The following is a 21,968-nucleotide window of genomic DNA, read 5'->3' as shown; positions in this document are numbered from 1 at the left end:
CACAGATGTTTATGCACTGTTGCGTCCTATGTATCCTCATTTCACCATCTCGCCTATCTGGGGATTTTACACATTTGGCACATGATTGTCCACACACTTCATTTTTTGGTCTTAGATTTTTCATAAATAATTCCTTTGTGCCTCATTCACAACAGTTAGTGCATTTCCATGCTACCCTTTTCTGCCCCCTCCTCTCAGTCACAGCTTTCCTGCTCTCCACTACCTCTTCTCGTTCGGAGCTGCACGCAGGAAGTTTGGGAACTTTGGAGGAAGAGCAAATTTTTACCAGCCCCTAGTTATCAGGGCAAAATGGAGGCTTACCATTTCGGTGGGGACAGGTGGGCAACCTCCATTTTTATTTTTATTTTTAAATATCCTTTGAGCTGCGGGAAACAAAACAATTAGTTTGTGCAAATGGAAATGTGGGTGTAGCAAGAGAGGCTACCCACAGAAACATTGCCACATGTATGACAAGCTGCCTACCTGAACAAATGCGCTATCAAGCTTCCATGCCAGTGATGACTGCAAATTTATAACAGATGGAAAAAGTTTGCTTTAACATATTTTCCAATGTAAGAGGAAATCTGGATTAAATGTTTTTAAAAACATGGCCTGAGATTTTGATGATGGCAACATGGAGTGGACAGTGCAAAACCCTTCCCTCCAGCAGCCCGGCCTCCTGGTAGAAAATCCACTGGCGCAGCGGGCGCGTTGCGCCAAGTGAGGCTTTCTACCTGGAGGCTCTGTTTAGGCTCCGTTTTGAAGTCACGGGGGGCACGATCCCCTTCTACGTTGCATGCATGCAGCCCTGCTGTGGTGAAGCCAGCAATGAAGCAATTGGATATGCCTACCCACCTGTCAAACTTGGCCTTCAGGAGAGTGTGTAGATAAGTAGATCTGACCAGTAGGCCAGATCCGGTTCTCCATCCCTCAGTTAAAGTTAATGGCTTCCAAAGTTGCACACTGGAAATACTGTGTGACTTCCAACAAGCGTTTTAAGTTCTTACGTGCCATTCCCCTATTATGTTACTCAGAGTTCAGCATAGGTCGTTGCTCTTCTAAAAGGTCACCTCAGGAGTTCATACACTTTCTATTTCTGCTAGTGTTGTCATTGGTTCAATATCATTTGGTCACACCGAGACCCTAGGAATGTAGATGCCAGTGCATATTTCTCAGGGAGCTTACCCAGTCTAGGTGGATTAGTTAAATGGAGGCCATTTAATGACTCAAGCAAAACTGTTTAGTTTCCTAGATGCAAATCTGAATACTCCAGTTTATGTGTTTTGTGGATCAAGTTCTTCATAAGACTCAAGGCCTTCACAGAAACAGTATAGGTGTGAGGCTGTTGTGAGTTGGCTTTTTCAAGGGCATCATGCTAATGAAATCCTGCTTTGGAGTTTTTGACCCCCTGCTGTCTCAGCTGTTCACATGATTAATAGCACATGACAGAGTTAGCAACCAGCAGCAGTCAAACTTAGCCCAGTGCAGATCCTTGGAGCTCACGACCAGAGCTCGCAAACAGACCTCACAAACGGGCGTTTGCAAGAGCTTTTAGCAGGGGAACCCAGATTTCTGTCTCTTGGTGTGTGTATAGGACCAGAGACATGGAGGGCGAGGGAGCTGTTGCAGTGACCTGTAACGCCTGTGCCATGTTTGTCATTCTGCCAGAGAACAAGCAACCAGGGCCGTCTTAAGCATGTCAGGCGCCCTGGCGCCGTGGTGCAGAGATCACTCTGGCGCCCCCGCCCCACCCTGTTTCTTGCCGTGGCTGGTGGGCGGGTGCAGCGCGGCAACCCCCTGGCGGCATGGCGCCCCCTGCCACCCAGCCTTCCCCTAGAGCCGGCCCTGCAAGCAACAGTACACTTGCAGCAAATGCAAGGTGGTTGTCTTGCTGGAAGAGAAGGTGCAGCAACTCGAGGCCTGCCTAGCCACACCTCAAGCAACAGGACAATTTGCAGTTACTGGACTGAGATTGAGCACCAAGATAGATGAGGTGGAGAAAGTTTGCCCATTGCAAGAGTCTAACCCCCGGAGGAATATAATGTGCAGAAGTAGGATAGTCACAAACCACACTTTGTCTATTAGAGTTGCAAAATTGCTTCCACCTCCAGTCTTCTGTTTGGTAGCAGAAAGATATGGGCTTTTATCGGTATAAATTATTTCTTTTTAAATTACTATTCATGTAAAATGTGACAGATAAGCAATATCTCATTAGTGAGGATCAGCCCAATGTGCAAATCCCCTGCTTCTAGCCAGATATAAAGATGCTGTATTTATTTTTATGTGAAATATCTATCTATCTAAATAAATCCCAAAGCAGGGGGCAATATCAAAACATACATCAAATAATATAATCTACATAACAATAAGTAAACAATTTTAAAGCAAGAAGAATCTTTTTTGGTAGGTTATGTTATGTATTTTTATGTTTTTGATACTGTATAAAAATCTAACAAACGGTTGTTGCAATTCTAAAAATCCAACATGATCATGCTTACTCAAGACATAAGTCCCGTTGACTTCTTCCAAAGTGTACTCTGGAATATACTTTGAAGTGTATTTTCATTTTCCAAAGAATACTTATGATAATATTCATCAACCGCACTGAAAATTTCACTGTGAAAAGAAATCTTTTAAAACAACAGCAGGATGATTTAACAGCAATGTAAAAACCTGATAAAGGTAAAGGTACCGTTAGGTCCAGTCGCAGACGACTCTGGGGGTGCGGCGCTCATCTATATCTATGAGCTGAGGGAGCCAGCGTTTGTCCGCAGACAGCTTCCGGGTCATGTGGCTAGCATGACTAAGCCGCTTCTGGTGAACCAGAGCAGTGCACGAAAATGACGTTTACCTTCCTGCCGGGGCAGTACCTACAGTATTTATCTATTTGCACTTTGACATGCTTTTGAACTGCTAGGTTGGCAGGAGCTGGGAGCTCACTCTGTTGCGGGGATTCAAACTGCTGACCTTCTGATCGGCAAGCCCTAGGCTCTGTGGTTTAGAACACAGCGCCACCCATGTCCCTAGAAACCTGATAGATTTAAACAAACGATGCATAAATAGTACCTGTGCTTTTAGGTGCCCCAGTGGTACTTTGCAGTTTCCCAAATAACTGAAAAATAGTTGATTGGCTTCTTTTTTTAGCAGAGAGAATAATCGGCAAACCTTTCTTGCTGCTCTGTTCCAGAGAGCCAGTGTAGTGTAGTGGTTAAGAGTGGTAGACCCGTAATCTGGGGAACCGGGTTTGCGTCTCTGCTCCTCCACATGCAGCTGCTGGGTGGCCTTGGGCCAGTCACACTTCTCTGAAGTCTCTCAGCACAACTCACCTCACAGAGTGTTTGTTGTGGGGGAGGAAGGGAAAGGAGAATGTTAGCCGCTTTGAGACTCCTTCGGGTAGTGATAAAGCGGGGTATCAAATCCAAACTACTACTACTACTACTACTACTACTACTACTCCCCCTCTTCTTCTTCTTCTACTTCTTCTTCTACTTCTTCTTCTTCTTCTTCTTCTTCAATAATGCTCATGGAACTTTAGGATGGCAAAGATAGATTAAAAGTCTAGCTAAATGCACTTAGAGCAAAGGCTTTCTATTAACTTGGTTCTGTTTATTCCCATAGCTGTACTGAAATAAGTTATGCGAGAGCTTTTGGTCACATAAAAAATCTCAATAAATATTCCGAATATACAAATATTTACAGGGAGAAGCCAGATTTGGAACAGCTACTGATGGCATGCAGTATGACTAAAAACTGCAATTGTTGATGGCACACATCCAATGGCCGGAGTGTTCAGTGGCTTAACTGGAGATTATGAGCAGCACCCTTGTCAATTCCAACAAGTCTGTTCTAAATGTGATGAAGGCTGCAATCCCAACCCTGTTTCATTCAATAGAAATTGACTTCTGATTAATCATGGTTTGATTGCTCTATAAGTCTGGTTCCATCCTAGTGATGCTTCCCCTTGCCCCCCCCCCTTGTTTTATGTCTAGGAATTGTCTGTACGGAACTGGGTCACATGGCTGATGGACTGCAGATTCATTACCCCCATTTTAGAGAGTTCTCTTAGGACCTTTATCCTGAATATTATAAATCATGAGCACATCTGCTTTCCTTCCTTCCTTCCTTCCTTCCTTCCTTCCTTCTCTCTCTCTCTCTCTCTGTGTGTGTGTGTTTGATGATAGATTATACTTCTGATTAATGATTACAGTTTATACTATTATGCATAAGCACATATTTTCAAAACACACACACACCGTCACATGCACAGTGCTGTTAGGATTATGTCCATTACTTTTTTCATACCCATCTTTTCAGTGCAGTCCATGACCCCTCTAGGCATTCATTTCTTTATTTCATTTTTTTGCTAGAGACTTCCACTGCAGCAGGTTTAACAGTCACTGGCTCCTTGCCTAGAGAAGCATATGCTGCTCTGAACGTCTTAAGAATGAGGAAGAATTGCATTTGAAACAAGCCATTTTCTGTTACAAGGGAAAGAAGAAATTATTCAGGGCCTGACTGTAGCAATGGGTTATTTACAGGCCTGAGGCTGCCTGGAATGCACACACAATGAAAGCTACTCAGCAGCTGTTCAGTGTAAAATGCATTCAAAATCCATTTCTAAAATGAATTCATTCTAAAAGCTTCTTCTTCACGGTAGCCATCTTGCTAAGGGAGGGTTAACTTACCACCTCGTGACAACGTATCATTATAGGTGCACACCCATCACAGCAGCACTTCAAAGGCTCTGTTGCATCCACCAGTTGTTCCCAGAGCTGTACTTCCACCCATGCAGCATTTCTTTATAGCTAGTGAAGACTCCTCTTACCATTTAGGTCGATTACTAAGGATACAGGAAGTAACAGAAACAAGGTAGTGCCTCCACTGAATCAAGTGGACCTTCCCCGTACCACAATATTTCGGAAGGCTGAAATGATGCCACTGGCTGTCTGAAATCACTCTGGTGGAAATGATACGAAAGATTTGCATACCATTTGTGCTTGGTGTTGCTTTCTTATAAAGAAGACTGCTTTGCTTTTCTCAGGGCTTGCCCAAGACATTTTGCAGCATGAGGCATAGAACAAGATGGCAAACACACACACACACACACACACACACACACACACACACGTTGCCCATCATTCATAGCTCTGCCCTCCCAACACCTGACTGCCACTCTGTGCTGACCAGCATCTCCCACATGCCTCCCTCTGCCTCATAGCAAGGCCAGTCCTGCCTTTTCTGCTTTTTAAATGCAGCAAACTTGCCTGGCATTCCTTAATGTTCTGTGCCAGCCTTCACCACCCTGACCCCTCCAGGGGTTATGGACTATTAGCTCCCATTGGCCCAGCTAGCATGGCCTCACTTCGCTGGGGCTGGTGGGAGTTGTAGGCCAGAACAACTGGAGGGCACAAGGTTGGCAAAGGCCACATGTCAAAAGAAATTGTTTCCCCAGAATTTCCAGTTTAGCAGAATAATAATAAAAATAGTACTGTTTCCAAGATTTTTGGGTGGGAAGCCTAAATGTATGTGTTTTAAATGTATGGTGATCTTACCTCAACAGTAAGACTAGCTTTGGAAGAGAGGTGCAGTTTTTTTAGTAGTTGGAACTGTTTTTACTAGGCTGGATCCAGACTTAGTCATGTTTAGCAGTAGACCCATTAAAACCAATGGGAGTTGTGCTAGTCAAGTAACTTAGGGAAATAGTATTGATTTCAATGTGTCTTGGTTTTTTTAATTTAATGGACTGTTGTGAGTTTATTTTACTAAGGAATTGTAGGTACCGTTTTTTTTAAAAAAATTAATAAATAAGTAGGAAGAGCTGTACAAATTAATACACACGTAAAGCAAAAGAACCTCATAGCAGTATGCCAGGCATCCCCTGTAGAGGCAGCAGAAAATGTTTGGGAATGGGCAGAAAGCAGAACAAATGTAGAGAAGAGCAGCTTTCCTTTGTAGCAAGAATCAATTTGTTACAGAGTCAATTGTGCATATCAAACACTGTTATGGAGTATAAGCAAATTGCACCATAGCAATATTTCACACAGACAGGCTCTTGGTCTTGCAAGGTGAAAACTAGGCTAGCCAGTTTCATTCTCTGGTGGGTTGCATCATTTTAGGGCAGTTTGGCTTGCTCAGAATCACAGAATTGTAGAGTTGGACGTGACCCCAAGGGTCATCTAGTGTAGCTCCCCACAATGCAGGAATATGAAGGTGGTCCGTATGGGAATCGAACCCGTGACCTTGGTGTTATCAACACCACACTGTCGCTTCAATCAATCAATCAATGCTGCTTGATTTGATGGGAATCACTGCACTGGCACAGCGCTGATTCCCACAGAGAATCAGGCCCTTTGTACTTCCACAATGGCTTTTATGCAACAAAAGTGCAATATTGACCAGAAAATACCTCAAGATTTTGTCGTTCCCCCCCCCCCCCATGCATCATTCTGTTCAGCCAGGACTTGAAAGACAAATAACCTGTTCACTTTCACTCTGCTTTCAAAATCATCTATCTATTCATCATATAATGAATACATCGTGCCATTGATTTATATTCCACTCTCTTTGCAAACAGCTCAGAGCACTGTTTCTTTGTACCCTGTCCATTTTCTCCTTACAGCAACCATGTGAGGTAGGTTAACCTGAAAGACAGTGGCCTGGTTCATCTGTCACTCTAAGCTGAACAATGACATAGCAGGAATGCTTGGACTCCAGAAGACACCACCCGAGTTATGCTCGGTTTTTTGGTGAATTTTGACACACCAAGCTCAAAAGGTTGCCCATCACTGTGCTAAGCCATGGTTTGGCCTAGCTTGACATGCATGCCAGGTCGGTGACAGGCCCAAGGTCATCCAATGACCTTCACTGGCTGAGTGGGAATTTGAACTCCTGTCTCCCCAGTCCTAGTGTGATGCTCCCACTACATGCCTGTTTTCCAGTTTTAGCCCATGTGTACTTCAGGAACATCATATTCTTTAAGGAACAAAGTCCCTGCAACCATCATTCTTGCTATATTCTTCCTTCCTTCAAAATGTCTCCTAGGGGTTTTTTCTTGCTCTGCAGTTTCCCCAAGCCCTTGCTTTCGCGTTATGGATGCTTCCTGCATTTCTTACACATTACCCACTTAAAACAATCATTTCCCCACTGCTGTGTTTCAAATTGCACTTGCATGCATGCCATTTATTTATTTAGCCTTTATATTTTATTGCATTTATATCCCACCTTTTCTCCAAGCAGCTCAAGGTTAATTTAATCCCCACAACAACCCTGTGAGGTAGGTTAGGCTAAGAAGCAGTGACTGGCCCAAGGTCATCCAGTGTGCTTCATTCATGACTTAGAAGGGATTTGAACCTTGCTTTCCCAGGTTTTAGTTCAGCACTCTAACCACTACACTACACTACACTGGGATTTTTGTACACATCAGTATGGATGAATCTTTTTCCAAGCTGCCCTCCACCTGACCACAGCAGTGGCTTCACATGGCTTAAGTTTTCAAGTTGGATCAAAGCTGGTTTGGGAGAAAACATCAAAACACAGTTTTTCTCAAGTAACTGCAGGACTGATGTGGGTTGTGGCTGATGTTATGTGTGCAGAGCTTCACAAACCACTGGTGGGAGCACACTGGATGCTGAGTAAATGGGACAGTCTGTGTATCTAGCGAACATCTAGTAGGTATCTGCTGAAACTGAGCCTGCTAGATAAGGTGCCTGTTTAGCAGATGTACAAAAAGCACATCTTCCATTTGTCAGAAACTGGAAGGTGGGGTGGCTTTAGAAATCACGAAGAAGCAGTGAGCATGGATGTACTAGTGATTCCAAACGCTTCTTCAATGTAATGACTGCACACAAAAACATACTCATCTCTTAAACAGTAAGATGCATCAGCGCTTGCCACTCTGTTGTAGCAAAAGTATCAGGAACAAGTAGCACAAACAGAGCAAGAGGTTCCCATTGCACTACACTGAGGGTTTTTAACACTGCCCATGCAGTGTTCTTCTGCTGATTTCCCATGCTTCAGAGGGGGCATTCCCTCCTCTTCTGTCATGACAATTTTCACTCACTTTTTACAGGACAAAAAGAGGGCATTCCACATTGAAAACTCCAGTGGACGCACCCAGTGATAATTCTTTTCCCTTTGTAAGCCAACTGGGTTATTGCATTGTTTGCTTCTTTAAAATGCCATCTCTCCTTAGGGCTTCTTCCCTAGAAATTAGTTGGTTAAGAGCCTCTGTCAATCACTGATCCATCTTCAGTGATGGATTGGAAAATCCTTTAATGAGTTTTCAAAGCACCTGTCAAAGCTAATGTCTAGATAGTAGCTCAGTGGTAACACAACAGGGAGCAGAAGAGACAGTTGCAGTCTTTAATTATATTCCATCCATAGCTTTGTACAGCTTTATATCCCAGTCATTTGCTATATGCGTTGGACTGTGCCTACGCAGTTTTAGTGTTAGGCTCTTTTAATGTTAGTTGGGTGGGTTTTCTAAAGTGCTTTTAAAAGGGACAGTGGAGGTAATGACTGTTGCTCAACTGGACTTAGTCTTTTAAGTCTCGCCACATTATCACTTCCCTAACTAGCCAGTGTGTTGTAGTGGTTAAGAGCGGTAGACTCATAATCTGGGGAACCTGGTTTGTGTCTCCGCTCCTCCACATGCAGCTGCTGGGTGACCTTGGGCTAGTCACACTTCTCTGAAGTCTCTCAGCCTCACTCACCTCACAGAGTGTTTGTTGTGGGGGAGGAAGGGAAAGGAGAATGTTAGCCGCTTTGAGACTCCTTCGGGTAGTGATAAAGCGGGGTATCAAATCCAAACTCCTCCTCCTCCTCCTCCCCTTCTTCTTCTACTACTTTTTCTAACTTTCCTTTTTGTAAAACTTCTTTCAGGCATCTGGTTCAAGGGTTTTTTAAAAAATTGTTGATATCAAATATGTCTTCTCCCTTTCCTGCTATGTAAAAGCTATTTTATAGTCTCAGCTTTGTGGAATGTAAGATGATGAAGCAAAAAAGACTTGGCATATTTGGAGTATATTTGGACAGGCTGTGTGCCTCAATGTATCAGGGGCAGATTCAGACTCTTTGGGGCTTACTTGGTCTCTGGTCTTCCCCATCAACATAGAAGCATGTTTGCAATGCGAGATACCGTGTCTTTACAGAAGGGTGATGATAAAAATTTGACATCCCACACTCCATGAATCTCTCTGTGTACTGGACACCTGAATATGCATATATAAATTGCACAAAGACTTGGGTGTTTTGTAAGAAATGCAGGAGTGATAATTTCACAGTGCCTCTACCTGTGAAACTAGTGTGTGTGTGTGTGTGTGTGTGTGTGTGTGTGTTTTAAAGACGGATTTACCTAGTGTGTTTTGTAATTGCTGTTGTGATTGTTATGTCAAAGATGTATTTATACCACAAGTCCTTTATTATAGGACAAAGCTACAGAAATCTGGAGAGATTTCAGGGAGCTTTAAATGCATAACTGCTTTGAAAACTCTAATTGGGATAGTTATCCTGAAGCTACAATTCTGCAAGCCCAGTATTGGCTGAATGTGGATTTATTTAGTAGGTCTTCAGTTTTAGTTCTTTTTTTTTAAAAAAAAAAATCAAGCCCAGATGGGCTTTTGTAGTTTTGTAGTTTTCATTCCTAAAATGTAAATTTATAAAAGAAGAATAGTCAAAATTACATAAACATTCTTATATGCTACTGTTGAAAAGCCAATAGGAAATCCAGCTGTTTTAGTACGGTAACAATTTTATACATTGTTGCTTGACTCAAGCAGCTGCTACTCCTCTGCTTCAGAAGTTTTGCGGGCAAAATATAGGAAGAAGTATGTATCTAAAAAGCTTAGATGCAAGATAGCCTTAAAAAATTAACAATAACACAATTTGCTCACAGAAGACATACCTGTGTGCAATGGATGTGTGTATCATACATTGATCTTCCAGGAAAGCCTGCTTTGTATTCCATCAACATCTGAGGTATGGTTGGTGGCATAAGGGACAATGGCTCCTTGGTTGTGGTACCCAGAGTTTGGAGTTCCACACTTTGGGTGATCCAGTTGCCTTCCTTTTTCTGTGTGTTTTGGCACTGGATAAAAACAAAATTGCTTAATCATGCATCAAGAGGATATGCTGTGATAATTTGGTATTGGTTTGCCAGTCTGTTAATGCAACTTTTCCTGTTTTTGCTTTTATTTCTCCATAGGTTTTATTGGTATTGTTTTTGTTATGATTTTTAATTTCCTTGAGGGCACTATTACACAAAAGAAATGTGGGCCATTAAGTATTGCAATAAAGAAATAAACCTGTGCATGCATCGTTGTGAGTTTTTTCACCATATACACTTGCCAGGAAGTTACAAGTGTTTTCAGTTTCCTAGCATTTGTATACATGTAGGAAAACTAGAGATTGCACGTTCCTTTCATGGAAGTACTTCCCTTCAACCAGGCATGAGACTGCAGAAGATGGAGAACAAACAGAACAGAGCAATGGGGAATTCTAGAGAAGTAGATTGAAAGGCAAAACAATCCAGGGGAGGAACTGTCCTTAACCAGAAGACTATGTTCAGGAGACGTAGCAAGCCTTGCCAACCCGTTGTGTTTTCATAAGGCTCCTGAGATGCTGCAGACAAAGAGCTGAGGCTAAGGTGGTTGCTTACCCAAGATCCATCCACTGAGCAAGGGTTTGAGGGAACAGAAACACATGCAGTTAAGAATACACGAAAGAGGAGCAAGTGGCCACAGCTACTTGCAAAGTATGACACTACACTTTGCATGTAGAAGATCCCAGATATTTCCCACTCAAAAGACCAGCGAGGAGAAGAAAGGCCACTCAGTGCCTTGGACCATGAGAGCTTCTTCCAATTAAAATAGGCAGTACTTGGCTCAATACAAGGCACCTTCTCTTATTTAAGATCAGATTGTAGGAGCTAAGTTGGAATTTGGGGGACGTGAGAATTTGGCTTTAACATTCTTTTCTTATTTCAGGTGAGCAGGAGCCAGCCGTCAGTAGCGATTCAGATATTTCGTTGATCATGGCAATGGAGGTTGGACTCTCTGATGTAGAGCTTTCTACTGACCAAGACTGCGAAGAGGTGAAATCCTGAAAAAGCAGATCAAAAAACCCTTCCACTAAACTAAAGGGCAGTAGTGGGGAGGGGAAGGAAAAGAATTAAGTTCTGTCAGATTTGGACCACTGGTGTACACATGCATTCTCGTTCACACATGTACACACACACACACGTAACCATACACACGTCCAGAACGTTTTGTGAACTCCAGTACACTCCATTCTAGGATGGTCATGAAAAGCAATAGCAACAGACGTGTCTGCTTGGATGCAATTTCATCATTAACTCTGTGTGTCCATTTCACTGACACTTGAAGGTGATCAGAAGAGTTATTCACCTTCTTGGTGGTTCATAACGATGTAACTGAAAAGAAAGCTGATGTGTTTTCTACCTTTCTTCAGTCCCTGGTTGTTGTTGTTTTTCTTAAGCAGAAGAAGGCACTCCAAGGTGATTATTTATAGCTTGTTTCGGATGGACATGTATTTCTTCCTCTCAACACCCCATCACCACCACCCACTTTTTCAAAAGCTCAGCCCAGAAATCTGAATAATTTTATGGGTCACCAGGTTTGTGAATGAGGTAAACATGGCTTTGGAAAGAAATGGTGCTTCAGAGGTCTTGGTTTGAAGCTTCTTTTCATTGTGGTTTTAGTGGGAAATCTGTGCTTCCAGGTCTCCCAGCCAGGAGGTAGGTGACTGGATTTACTGAAGTTGGTGACTTGCTACTTAATGTTATTAGTTCCCATTCAGAGTTTTATGGCTTGCACATATGATACCAAGTGAGAGAAGATGAAGATGCTGCTGCTGATGGGATTAAAAGCCAGCCTGTTCTTGCAGCCTATTTGCTATATTTTCTGTCATCACAAATCTCATTCCTTAATGGTCTTCCCTATGATTGGTATGTAATGAGATTCACTTTCCTTATTCTGAGGTATTTCACTCAGATTTCCTACTGGCCATCAGAGCACTGAAGTTCATTGAAACTGTTTGCGGTAAGGGGAAAAGAGAACAGAAATTACTGGAAGTGTGGGGGAAGGAGCTAGGTAATGTTGGTCTCAATAGGAAAGTTACAAATGGGCTGAGGCTATTTTTTGCATAGCCACCTTTACCACCACCTCTAGTTCACTCTTGCTTCCTCTGTTCATAGGTGAAAACTCTTCCTATTTCCAAGGTCCCTTTCAGTCAATAGGGGTAAGAATGTGCACACACTCCACCAAATGTACAGCTCTGTGCTCATTCTGCTACATGAAGGGCCAGTCATCCAATTCAGGTAGAGGACATGTGTTCATGGGTGACAGCAAAAGCACACGAGGACTGAGATTATTCCCTGCATAACCTTTAGTCAGATGAAAAACTACCACATTCAGACCTGCATTGAAGCAATTCACTAGTGTGCACAAACAGTGGGAAGGAGGCTCAGGGGCACTTTTACTGGCATGTGTGAGAAGATACTCTCACAAAATGTTCTGTTGTTGTTCCTGGTATGGAAGTCAACTCTTGCTCCCTGGCTTCTGAACTCACTTGGTTGTAGATCCTCAGTGGGTTAAAGAAAATGATGAGGCTCTTCTTCCCATGTCATATTTTTGAATTGTAATAGAAACCAGAAACATTCCAAAACAAATTGTCAGTTTCAACTGCAGGTGTTGAAAAGGGTTGGGACTGGGACTCAAGAGATCTTGCATTGTGCTGTAGTTTCAGGGGATTTGCTATTGATGCAGAGGGCAATTGTATATTTCAATCAAAATACTTAAGTGTTAAGGAGGACTTTTCAGCTTGTTGTCTTTCATAAAAGGGTATGCTATTACTCCTGACAATATGAACAATGATTTAAATTGCAGTAGGTAAATAGGCTTAGCACTGTAGCCTGTGCTTAAAAAAATACAATCGAAACAGAATCTATTAGAATTCCTGCATTAGAGTAGTACTAAAAGGATTGTTCAGATATAACACCATCAGCCCATAGTTTGGCACTTTGCAAACAGGTCCTGTGCTCACATGCTCCCACCCACTCAGTGGCTAGATTTTGCAGGGGCTGGCAAAATGGCTACAGCAGCTACCCTCTTCATTTCCTGAGGGGAGCCTTGCTATCGGTGGTAGGAGCTGAATGTCTATCCTGAGGAAAGGGGAATACACGCCTAAGGGGCTTATTCATGTAGCACCATGAATTTGGTTTGGTGTTCCATCTGAACATAGCTGTAAAGTTTTCCCTTTTCTCATGAGGAAGCCTATTCAGCGTAAGGGAATTTCCCTTTAAAAAAGGGAGAACTTGACAGCTATGCATCTGAAGCAACCCTAAGTGTTACTATGGGGCTGTTGTAATTCCCCTATTTAGAGCATTGCTTTCAGTGAGCTTTAAATCACTTTGAAAGATCATGCCTGCCTCATCATGTTGAAGGCTTATGTGTGGGAAGGTGGGCACCTTTAAAAAAGAAAAGCTGCCATCTTCTACTTATTCTTTCATAATCTCATTTAAATTAAGCCAAAATAAATGTGTGAGGACAAATTGAGACCTATGTTTATTGCTGTTTCAGGCCAACTTCAGACTGAGAGGGTCAAGCTTTCAAATTAGGCTTTTCATACCTCCAGTAGTTATGGAGAAGAGAGAATTTTGGCAGGTGTAACTTACATCGCACCTCTACCAGGTTTTGTAAAGCTGCACCTGTGAAAACATACTCAATTTTTCCAAGTGTTAAAAATGTAGGAGCCTTAAGATGGAAGCATTTGCCATCTCTGGTCTGGAATTCACATTTCCCTGTGCTCCGGTGTGGTTGGGGATGAGTTTTAGGGGGAGGTCCATCTTCAATTTCAATTTATTATTTATGAGGCATGTCAGGAATATCATATTCAGTTAGAAAGAAGCAAAGCACAGTCCTAATCTAGTGGAGCCACCTTTTAAAGTGGGTTTTCCATGCAGCCCCTCTTGAGCCTATATTGCTATGTGGTTCGCATGAATATAGCAAGATCGCAAATAGTATGTATCCATCTAGCTGTGCTGTAAGTTGTACTCCAACCCCATCGTTCTGCGCGGACACTGAGGTCGTGCCGAGGGCCTTCTGGCTGTTTCCGCGCTACGAGAAGCCAAGTTACAGGGAGCCAGGCAGAGGGCCTTCTTGGTAGTGGCACCTGCCCTGTGGAACACCCTCTCACAAGATGTCAAAGAGAAAAACAACTACCAGACTTTTAGAAGACATCTGAAGGCAGCCCTGTTTAGGGAAGCTTTTAAAGTTTATTAGATTATTGTATTTTAATATTCTGTTGGAAGCCACCCAGAGTGGCTGGGGAAACCCAGTCAGATGGGCGGGGTATAAATAATAAATTATTATTATATTATTATTATTATAACCTCTTACCATGCATCCAGAGTTGCACTGGCAAAAGCTGGCTTCGTCACGGTGAATCTTCCTACCTCTGTTCCTCCTGTCTCTTCTGTAATTTCAGTGTTATCTGATAGCTTTCAGCACCACTTTTATGTCACTTCAGGTATTGGAGGTTGTTACTGTTGCATCTACAGTACTAATGCTCGGTTGACAGAACAGCATGAGTTGTGTCACCTCACCAAAACCACCACCCTTTCAGCTTATTCTGCCTAGTTGCCCATGCAGAAGTGACAGGGAGGAAAAGGCTAATGGCCAACTCCCAATTAACAACATATTCATCCATCTCATTTCCCCCTGCCAAAAAAAATGTAGAATCCACAACGAGTACAAACCATAATTCTGGAAACATTGGTTCTTTTGACATGCATCTTCTGCTTTAGGAAGCTGCCTTGTAGCAGGTCAGATTGTTTGTCTATCTGGCCCATTATAGACTATTCTTGAATGGCAGTGGCTGTCCAGGGTCTCAGGCAAAGGTGATTTCAGTTACCTGTTACCTGGTCTTCCTAGGAATTGAACCTAGAAACTTCCCGCATGCAAAGGATGTGCTCTGCACCCTTTCTTTGGGAGATCCTTCAGGGATAATTTGTTATTAAAGTACAGAGACCAGGCCTTTATTTACTGGAGGATGATAGCCTTTAAACTGATATGGAAATAGCAAAAACAAAACAAAATAGTCCTAGAAAATCAATTAAATGTCACCTGTACTTCAGAGTTTTTTTCAGACCCTTGTATCCAAAGAAGTTTCTTTTGGAAAATGGATTCATGTCAAATTTCAGAGAGAGATTCCAGCCTTGTAAGTGACTGGAACTATGGCATGGATTGATTAGGACTGAAAATAGAAGGCCGGGAGGAAGCTCAAAGGTGCTTGGGTGCCTCCTCCTTCCAGATGTGCTCTAGCCTCAGAATGCCTAGGAGGAGGCAATAGCCATCATGTGAACAGAGGAGTATGAATTGCATTGAATCTCTTTGCTGTATGGCAGGTATGGGGAACCTCTGTCAGAACTGCAACTCTCATCAGTCCTAGCAAGCGTATTCAATGGCCAAGGATGATGGGAGTTGTAATTCAGCAATATCTGGAGGACCAATAACTATCATTAGTCAGAGTGAGACAGCTGCTGAGGAACAGGGAAATGTGGCAAGGTGCTGTGCCTGTTCCACATGGCCTGCCCTTCCCCCTCCTAAGCCAACCCGCTGTTCTCAGGTGCAGTGGAAGCTTCTGTCCCACTCCCAGCATTGAGATCTGATTCAGCTGCCAGTGTAATCAGCTTTCGTGCATGGATTGAGGAGAGGTGCGATCTTTTCCTTCAGCTGTTGCTGCATCAAGATTTGAGTGTGAGAACTCTTCCCCCAAAGTCATATGATCTTTGCCCCTTTGATCAAATGCCCCGAGCCCAGGATCGTGGTTCTCTACCAATGTATAGCTCTATTGTCTTCACCAGTGTTAAGAATAGGTACCATTTTAACTTTGACCTTCCAGTATTCCCTCCCAGACCTTGCTATATGAATATGGCTAGAGATGTTTGCATTGCACAGTATAAAGGCAGTGAACAACCTGATGTTTTGCCCAGTTGTTAGCCCAGGAGTTCAATTAGAATTCAAGCCCTCAACTTTCTTCCTCCAGTATTTCTACGCTGCTATCAATAGAAACCACCTCACAGACATTAACAGCAGTGTCACTGCCATGGTCAGTCACCTAGAGTGTGCCTTTACCAAGAAACACATGGGGTGGCCTGAGAACAGGCACCGTCTACGGCAGCCATACATGGGCTATTCCTGTACCACCCTGAGGCTGCTGGAGAAGAAGCCCTATTTTTGATCAGCTGTGGGACGGCTTCTCTTGGGAACAAGAGGAACCAGCCTAAAAGATACAAAAGGATCAGGCAGTTCAGGAAATGTAATGCACACCATGGATACCTTCATAAGCAGATATGACTGATGGCTGTATTTCATGAGTGTGCAGTCTAGCCCTATGCATTTCTCCTGGCAAAGAAAGACCTGCATTCTGCAGGGCTTATTCTCAAGAATGCATGCATCTACAAGCGGGCCTGTTATAAGTAGGCAGAAGGCAATCCATTAAAGCAAGGGGTTATTTGAGGAAAGGCTGAGCTTTAGTAAAGTTGTTTTTAAATATATATATATATAATAATTGGAGCAGTTGATACAAAGCAACTTAGGTTCTTTGTTTTGACAAACAGTTGCATAAACTAACTGATAGTTCTGCAGTAGTAACAACATGAGAGAATTTCTAGTCTAGGAGGGTCTTTGCATACCAGATGGTGTTTGTTAATGCATTGTACAGCAAAGTAGAAGAGCGCCCTCTGCTGTCTGACTTCTAGCCGCCAGAAGCTCACTTTTAATTCTCATAGATCCAGCAGCTGGAAATCTGTCACTGGTAGAAATGTTAATTCTTTAGTGGCCGAGATGGGGGGTGGGGAAAGGATGTACCCGCTTGGCTATAACAATAATGAGACGGGAAAAGGATCGTAGATGCCGAAAGTGTAATATAGCATCATCTTACGCTCGTTTCTCTTCAAAAATATTTTGCTTTCTGGTCAAAACTTTATCTAGCATAGAAGGAATTAAAAGAAGAAAGAGAATGCTGTCATCGCCCCCTCCCCCTTATTTGCTAATTTTAAAATACTGCCTATTTTTAAAGGCATCAGATGATACACATGTCTTTGCCATGAATGTATATGTATATGGTTATTACAGATGTGAAATATCAAAAGTGTTTTTTAACATGTACATAGTATCACCTTTTCTTCCTGTTTTCATGTTAAGCAACCTGAGGCTATATACCATTTTATAAATAGAATGAAATGTAAACTAGGGGTTGGGGTGGGAAGGGCTGTTATTTTTATAGAAAGATGTTCCTTGTACCTCGTGAGCATTTTAAAATGATTTTGTACTTGTCAAAATATACATTCCATCCATTTCCTGAAAATATTTATTTTTTATTTAAAGTAGTTTTTGAACTAAAACAAGACGTCCATTTGGTATAACATTCATCCATAACGCTAAAAGTATTTGGTTTACAGTAATTGCTCCAAAGTTCTCTCCTGTTGTGTCATGTAGCAGAATGCACACCATACCAGCAAATGCCAATATTTTTTTAAAGGTAGATAAATGAATAAAAATACTCCTTTTATGCAGTTATGTTGAAATTATTTCTACTTACCAAAACAGTGTTTTACAGTAGAACACTCTTAAAAACAGTTCATTCTCCTGCTATTTCCCCCCTGAATTTAGAATGTGTCAGACAAAAATAGTTTGAACAATCAGTCTGCTGTGAAAAGCAGTTGTGTTCACACATGCAAGCTACTCTGCTGTTTATAGCAGAAGTTGACTGTGTACACCACTGATTGGCTGGCTCCCTGTGTTATCACAAGGCCGGTTCCTCCATTTGCCAAGCTGTTTATTTCTTTTTATTATTGTTATTTCAATAAATGATTTTGTTCCTTTAAAATAAGTAATGCAACCAATTGGATGCTCAGTTTAATTGGATGCTCAATTCAATTAACTTTCACAGTGTTCATTAAACACTATAATGTTCGCATACATAACAAAACATCCCTGCTTTGACAGTGGAAGCAATTCATCACCACCTAAATCTCACCTTGAAGCAGCTTATAAAGGAAGGGTATGTGTGTGGCAGAAATCATCAAGATTACCCAATGACATTTGCATAGGCTTTTTTTTTATCTTAACATATTTTGGCAGCTGTGAATTGTCTGCCTATGCGACGCTGAAATAGTTCTGTGAAGAGTTCATTTTACGACACATTCTGTACAGTATTGCAAATGTATTTCAACTGCTAGTGAAGTTGCTGTTACTTTATTATGCATCCTTATATATCCCACCCTCCCCTTCCAATGCACTTTATATCATTTGGAAAATGTGGGAGTCTGACAACTATCATATATAAAGGGATTTGCCTGAAATCAAGTGGCACAAATATTGATATTTTATTTTATTTTTTTAAAGCATTACTTTGGTTAATTGTGTCCTCACTGTCCTTTACAGCTTAGACAGTGACTCAGCTGTGGGAGGAAATATGGAGATGTTAAGGTTGATATTGGAGAAACATTATTTAGTAGTACAACATGGCTATTTTTGTTATATAGAGGACTATAGTGTAAATATGTGAGACTGTGTTATTCTGTATTAGTAAAATATTGCAACTGTAAAAGTTAAAGGATTGTGAAATTGGAGGAATTTTATTGCAAGCTTTCTTTTTTAATAAAAAACGATCTGATTTGTGTCCTACATTTTCCCTAACAAACGTATTAGGCAAGTGCACAAAGGCTTCTTTTCCAAATGATCTCCAGGTTGAATTCTGAAGAGAAACAAAATAATCCAAAGGCACCCACCTCACAAATGTTCACTCCAGCTGCTGGTGCAAATGCAATCTCAAAAGTGTCCACATGAGGTGGGAGTTTATTCCTCAGCATGAAAAATTGAACTGAACGAGGCCTGTTCAGCTCAGTTTTCATATTTTCCCTGCTTCCTACTACCTATTTGGATGGAATGTTACATTATCAAATCTGATGCAGTAGGAGCTGAGTTTTGTTGCCACTTTCATCCCAGAATGTAATGGGAGTTGTGGAATTCTAGAGCATTCTGGCCAAAAAAGAGTGGTGGCTGCCGTCACAATTCCCCCCAGTGCTGTGCGAAAAATTTCTGCATTTTAAGTAACCATTCTCTATGAGAAAATAAATTGTATCTGTCAAAGAAGTGAGACAATTTCAGCAAAAGTCTATTGCATGGGGCAATGTTTTCGTTGTGCTAAAATTACTTTGAAGGTTGCCAAGGTGTTGCTTGTTGAGAGTTCTTTTATTTTACAAATGGTATCTCTGGTTGTCTGCACACTTCAGCCTTCCTAGGTGCCCACACTTCCTGAAAACCCCTTGGTGTCCTCAGCTAGGCTTTCAACTACGGTAAGTGCAGAAGAGAAGTACTGTGTAAAGTACTTTTGCTTTTTAAGAAATTGGGGCAGGGTTTTTTTAACAAAAAAAATTGATTGAATTAATCAATTAAAATCCAGGGGAAGACATAATGATGTAAACTTCACCCACTGGCCTTTTTCAGATCAGAAAGAACAAGCAGCCGGGAAGGCTGGAGAGAACACTGGAGAAATTTGATAGGCATGTGTGTGTGTGTGTGTGTGTGTTTTCTTCCTATCACACACGTGCATCAGTATCCAAACTGCACACCCATCAAAATCATAAAGAAATTTTCAAGTGCCTTGTGTAAGGTAGAAAAACAGAAGCCTCTTTCACAGGTAAAGAAAAAATAGGAATTGGAGGACAGGTTTCAATGCAACCCTAGCTTGCCTCTTATAAATGCCCTGAAGAAAGGCAGCCCCCAAAGTTATCTGTCCTATTGTCAATATCCCTCGTGGTAGCATTATAGAAAGAAAGAAAATTAAATGAATGCCACTGTAACAATACAAATAGCATTGCAAAATGAGCACAATTTCTTGCATACCCTGCATTTCCATTACTGGAATCTTGAAATTCTTTGGCTCAGTAGCTACAAGCAGTGCCATTTGGTGCCTATTACTCCTCGGTCTCTTTTATTTAACACAGATGGCAAGATTTCAGCCTTTTTTTTTTAGAAATACATGTGCAAAATTATTTTTCCCCCACATAGAAAATATATATATTATTCACAGGGAAAAATGGGTTCCAACCTGACATGATTCAGCCGCAAGCCTTTTAGTTGAATTTTCAAGTGTAGGTGCTTTCATTTACCCACATGCAGGAACATTTGATGTTCCTTTGTCTCAAATTAGAGCATCTATGAATCTGCCAGAAGAGGCATTAATGTGGTAGCAAGGAAAGGGGATTAAACAATTATATTTTCTACATTTGCTATTGTATTAGAGCTCAGCAACTTTATTTCCTCCCTGGGACAATGCAATTGGACAGTCACTTCTGTGCCATGAAATTTCCCCACAGGTTGGCCATTGTGAGAACAGGATGCGCGACCAGAGGGGCCATTGGCCTGATCCAGCAGGTCCTTGTTATGTTCTTAAGTCTGCATAAAGTGAAAAGGCCACAAGATGAATGTTTGCCCTTCCTTAGAACAATGGTGGGAACAGGCAGTGCTCTAGATATTGTGGGCTCACTCTTGATCTCCAGAATGGGGCCACAACATCTGGGGATCACATCCTCTTCTGCATCATGTGAACAGTAGAGAACTGGGTAGACTACGTAGAACAAACTCAAGTCTTCTGGAGTTTATGGGGGTCTCAATAGGAAAAAGGTTCCTCACTCCTAGTCAAAGTCAGGACCAAGCTAAGTCTTGTGACCACCCACAGCCTGGTGTTAAAGGCAATTCAGCTACAGTTATTCATGTGACTGGGAAGCACACAGTGAATCAGAAACAGGAAACACACATTTCCAGATGTTTCTGCCAATGATGCTGGGATGTCTCCCAAACGTGTTGGCCACTTGGTGATACAAGAGGCTTCCCCTCCTTAGCTGGGCTTAGCATTTTGGTTCCAAGAATGGAAGCAAGTTACCACGGAAATAAACCCGAGAGTTGTCTGGCTTTTTCAAAAGAAATAAATCACTTGAGTATTATAAGCCATGGCTGGTTCTTGCAGTTGTTCCTACAGCTTCCCTTTCCTCTCTCCTCATTGCCTTTTGTTCTTCACATACATTTAAAATATGGTCATGGGAGAAGCCAGCGCCAGCGTTTCTGGCAGGCAGCTGGACCACGTTGCTATGTGATCTGCACACACAACACAGCTGTCATTGATATTATAGATCTTAAGGGAGGGAATGGTCTCAAATATCTGAAGAGTACATTTTGAAGCTGGGGGGGGGCAGCGTTGGAAGGGGCGAAAGAGAATGGCATTAGTATCTATAAATAAATACAAAAGGAGGAACTGCCAAGTCTAGAATGAAGGAACAGCTTTTTGAAAATTAAACTACCCCTGCTCGGCTTCTACCGGAAAGCTCTGCCAGTTTTGGGGTAAAGACTCAAATGATACAATCCTTACTTTAATTTTATTGAAGCTCAGCTCTGGACAGAGCTGGATGGAAAGAGCCTGACACTAACTTATTAAAATATCTGCTGCTGACTGCAGAGAGAGATTCTGGTTCAGGACTTAAAGAAGTTCTCCCACTCACTGATGCATGCTAGCTGTATTTTTAAAACTGTTCAGATGGTGAAAGCACATTGGCACAGCTATCTGGGTTTGAGAAACCAAGAGTGAGAGCCCCCAATTGGCTGGGAAACTCAGCTCCAGGAACAATATAGCTTATTGCAATTGTGTAAAATGATATGTAAGCAGAGTTTTGCTCTTCATGTCTGCACTTTCCATACGCAGAGCCATGTATACAGAGAGACATTTGAACAGCTGCAACCCTAAGCAAAAGGGTTGGTCAGGTGAAAAAAGAAGGCAGGGCTGCTCCTATACTTTTAATAGTTGCGTAGAATAGGGATTTTCAGCAGGTGTAGTTTGCATTGTAAGCTGCATCTGTTGAAATGTCCTCATCTAGCAACTACCCAAGGAAC

At 42.0% G+C, this 21,968-nt stretch overlaps 1 protein-coding gene across 1 annotated transcript in view; it reads left to right on the top strand.

The window, feature by feature from the left end:
• Positions 1-18,630, top strand: part of RNF150 (ring finger protein 150) — a 91,353-nt gene extending 72,723 nt beyond the window's left edge. Inside the window, exon 7 of the mRNA XM_035111684.2 lies at positions 10,983-18,630. Within this exon, the coding sequence (XP_034967575.2) occupies positions 10,983-11,101 (119 nt within the window). The 3' untranslated portion in view covers positions 11,102-18,630. The remainder of the gene's footprint in view (positions 1-10,982) is intronic.
• The last annotated feature ends 3,338 nt before the right edge of the window (positions 18,631-21,968 follow it).

This window comes from Zootoca vivipara, chromosome 9, assembly GCF_963506605.1.
Source record: "Zootoca vivipara chromosome 9, rZooViv1.1, whole genome shotgun sequence".
NCBI lineage: Eukaryota > Metazoa > Chordata > Lepidosauria > Squamata > Lacertidae > Zootoca > Zootoca vivipara.
This window is presented reverse-complemented; position numbering and strand designations above follow the sequence as displayed.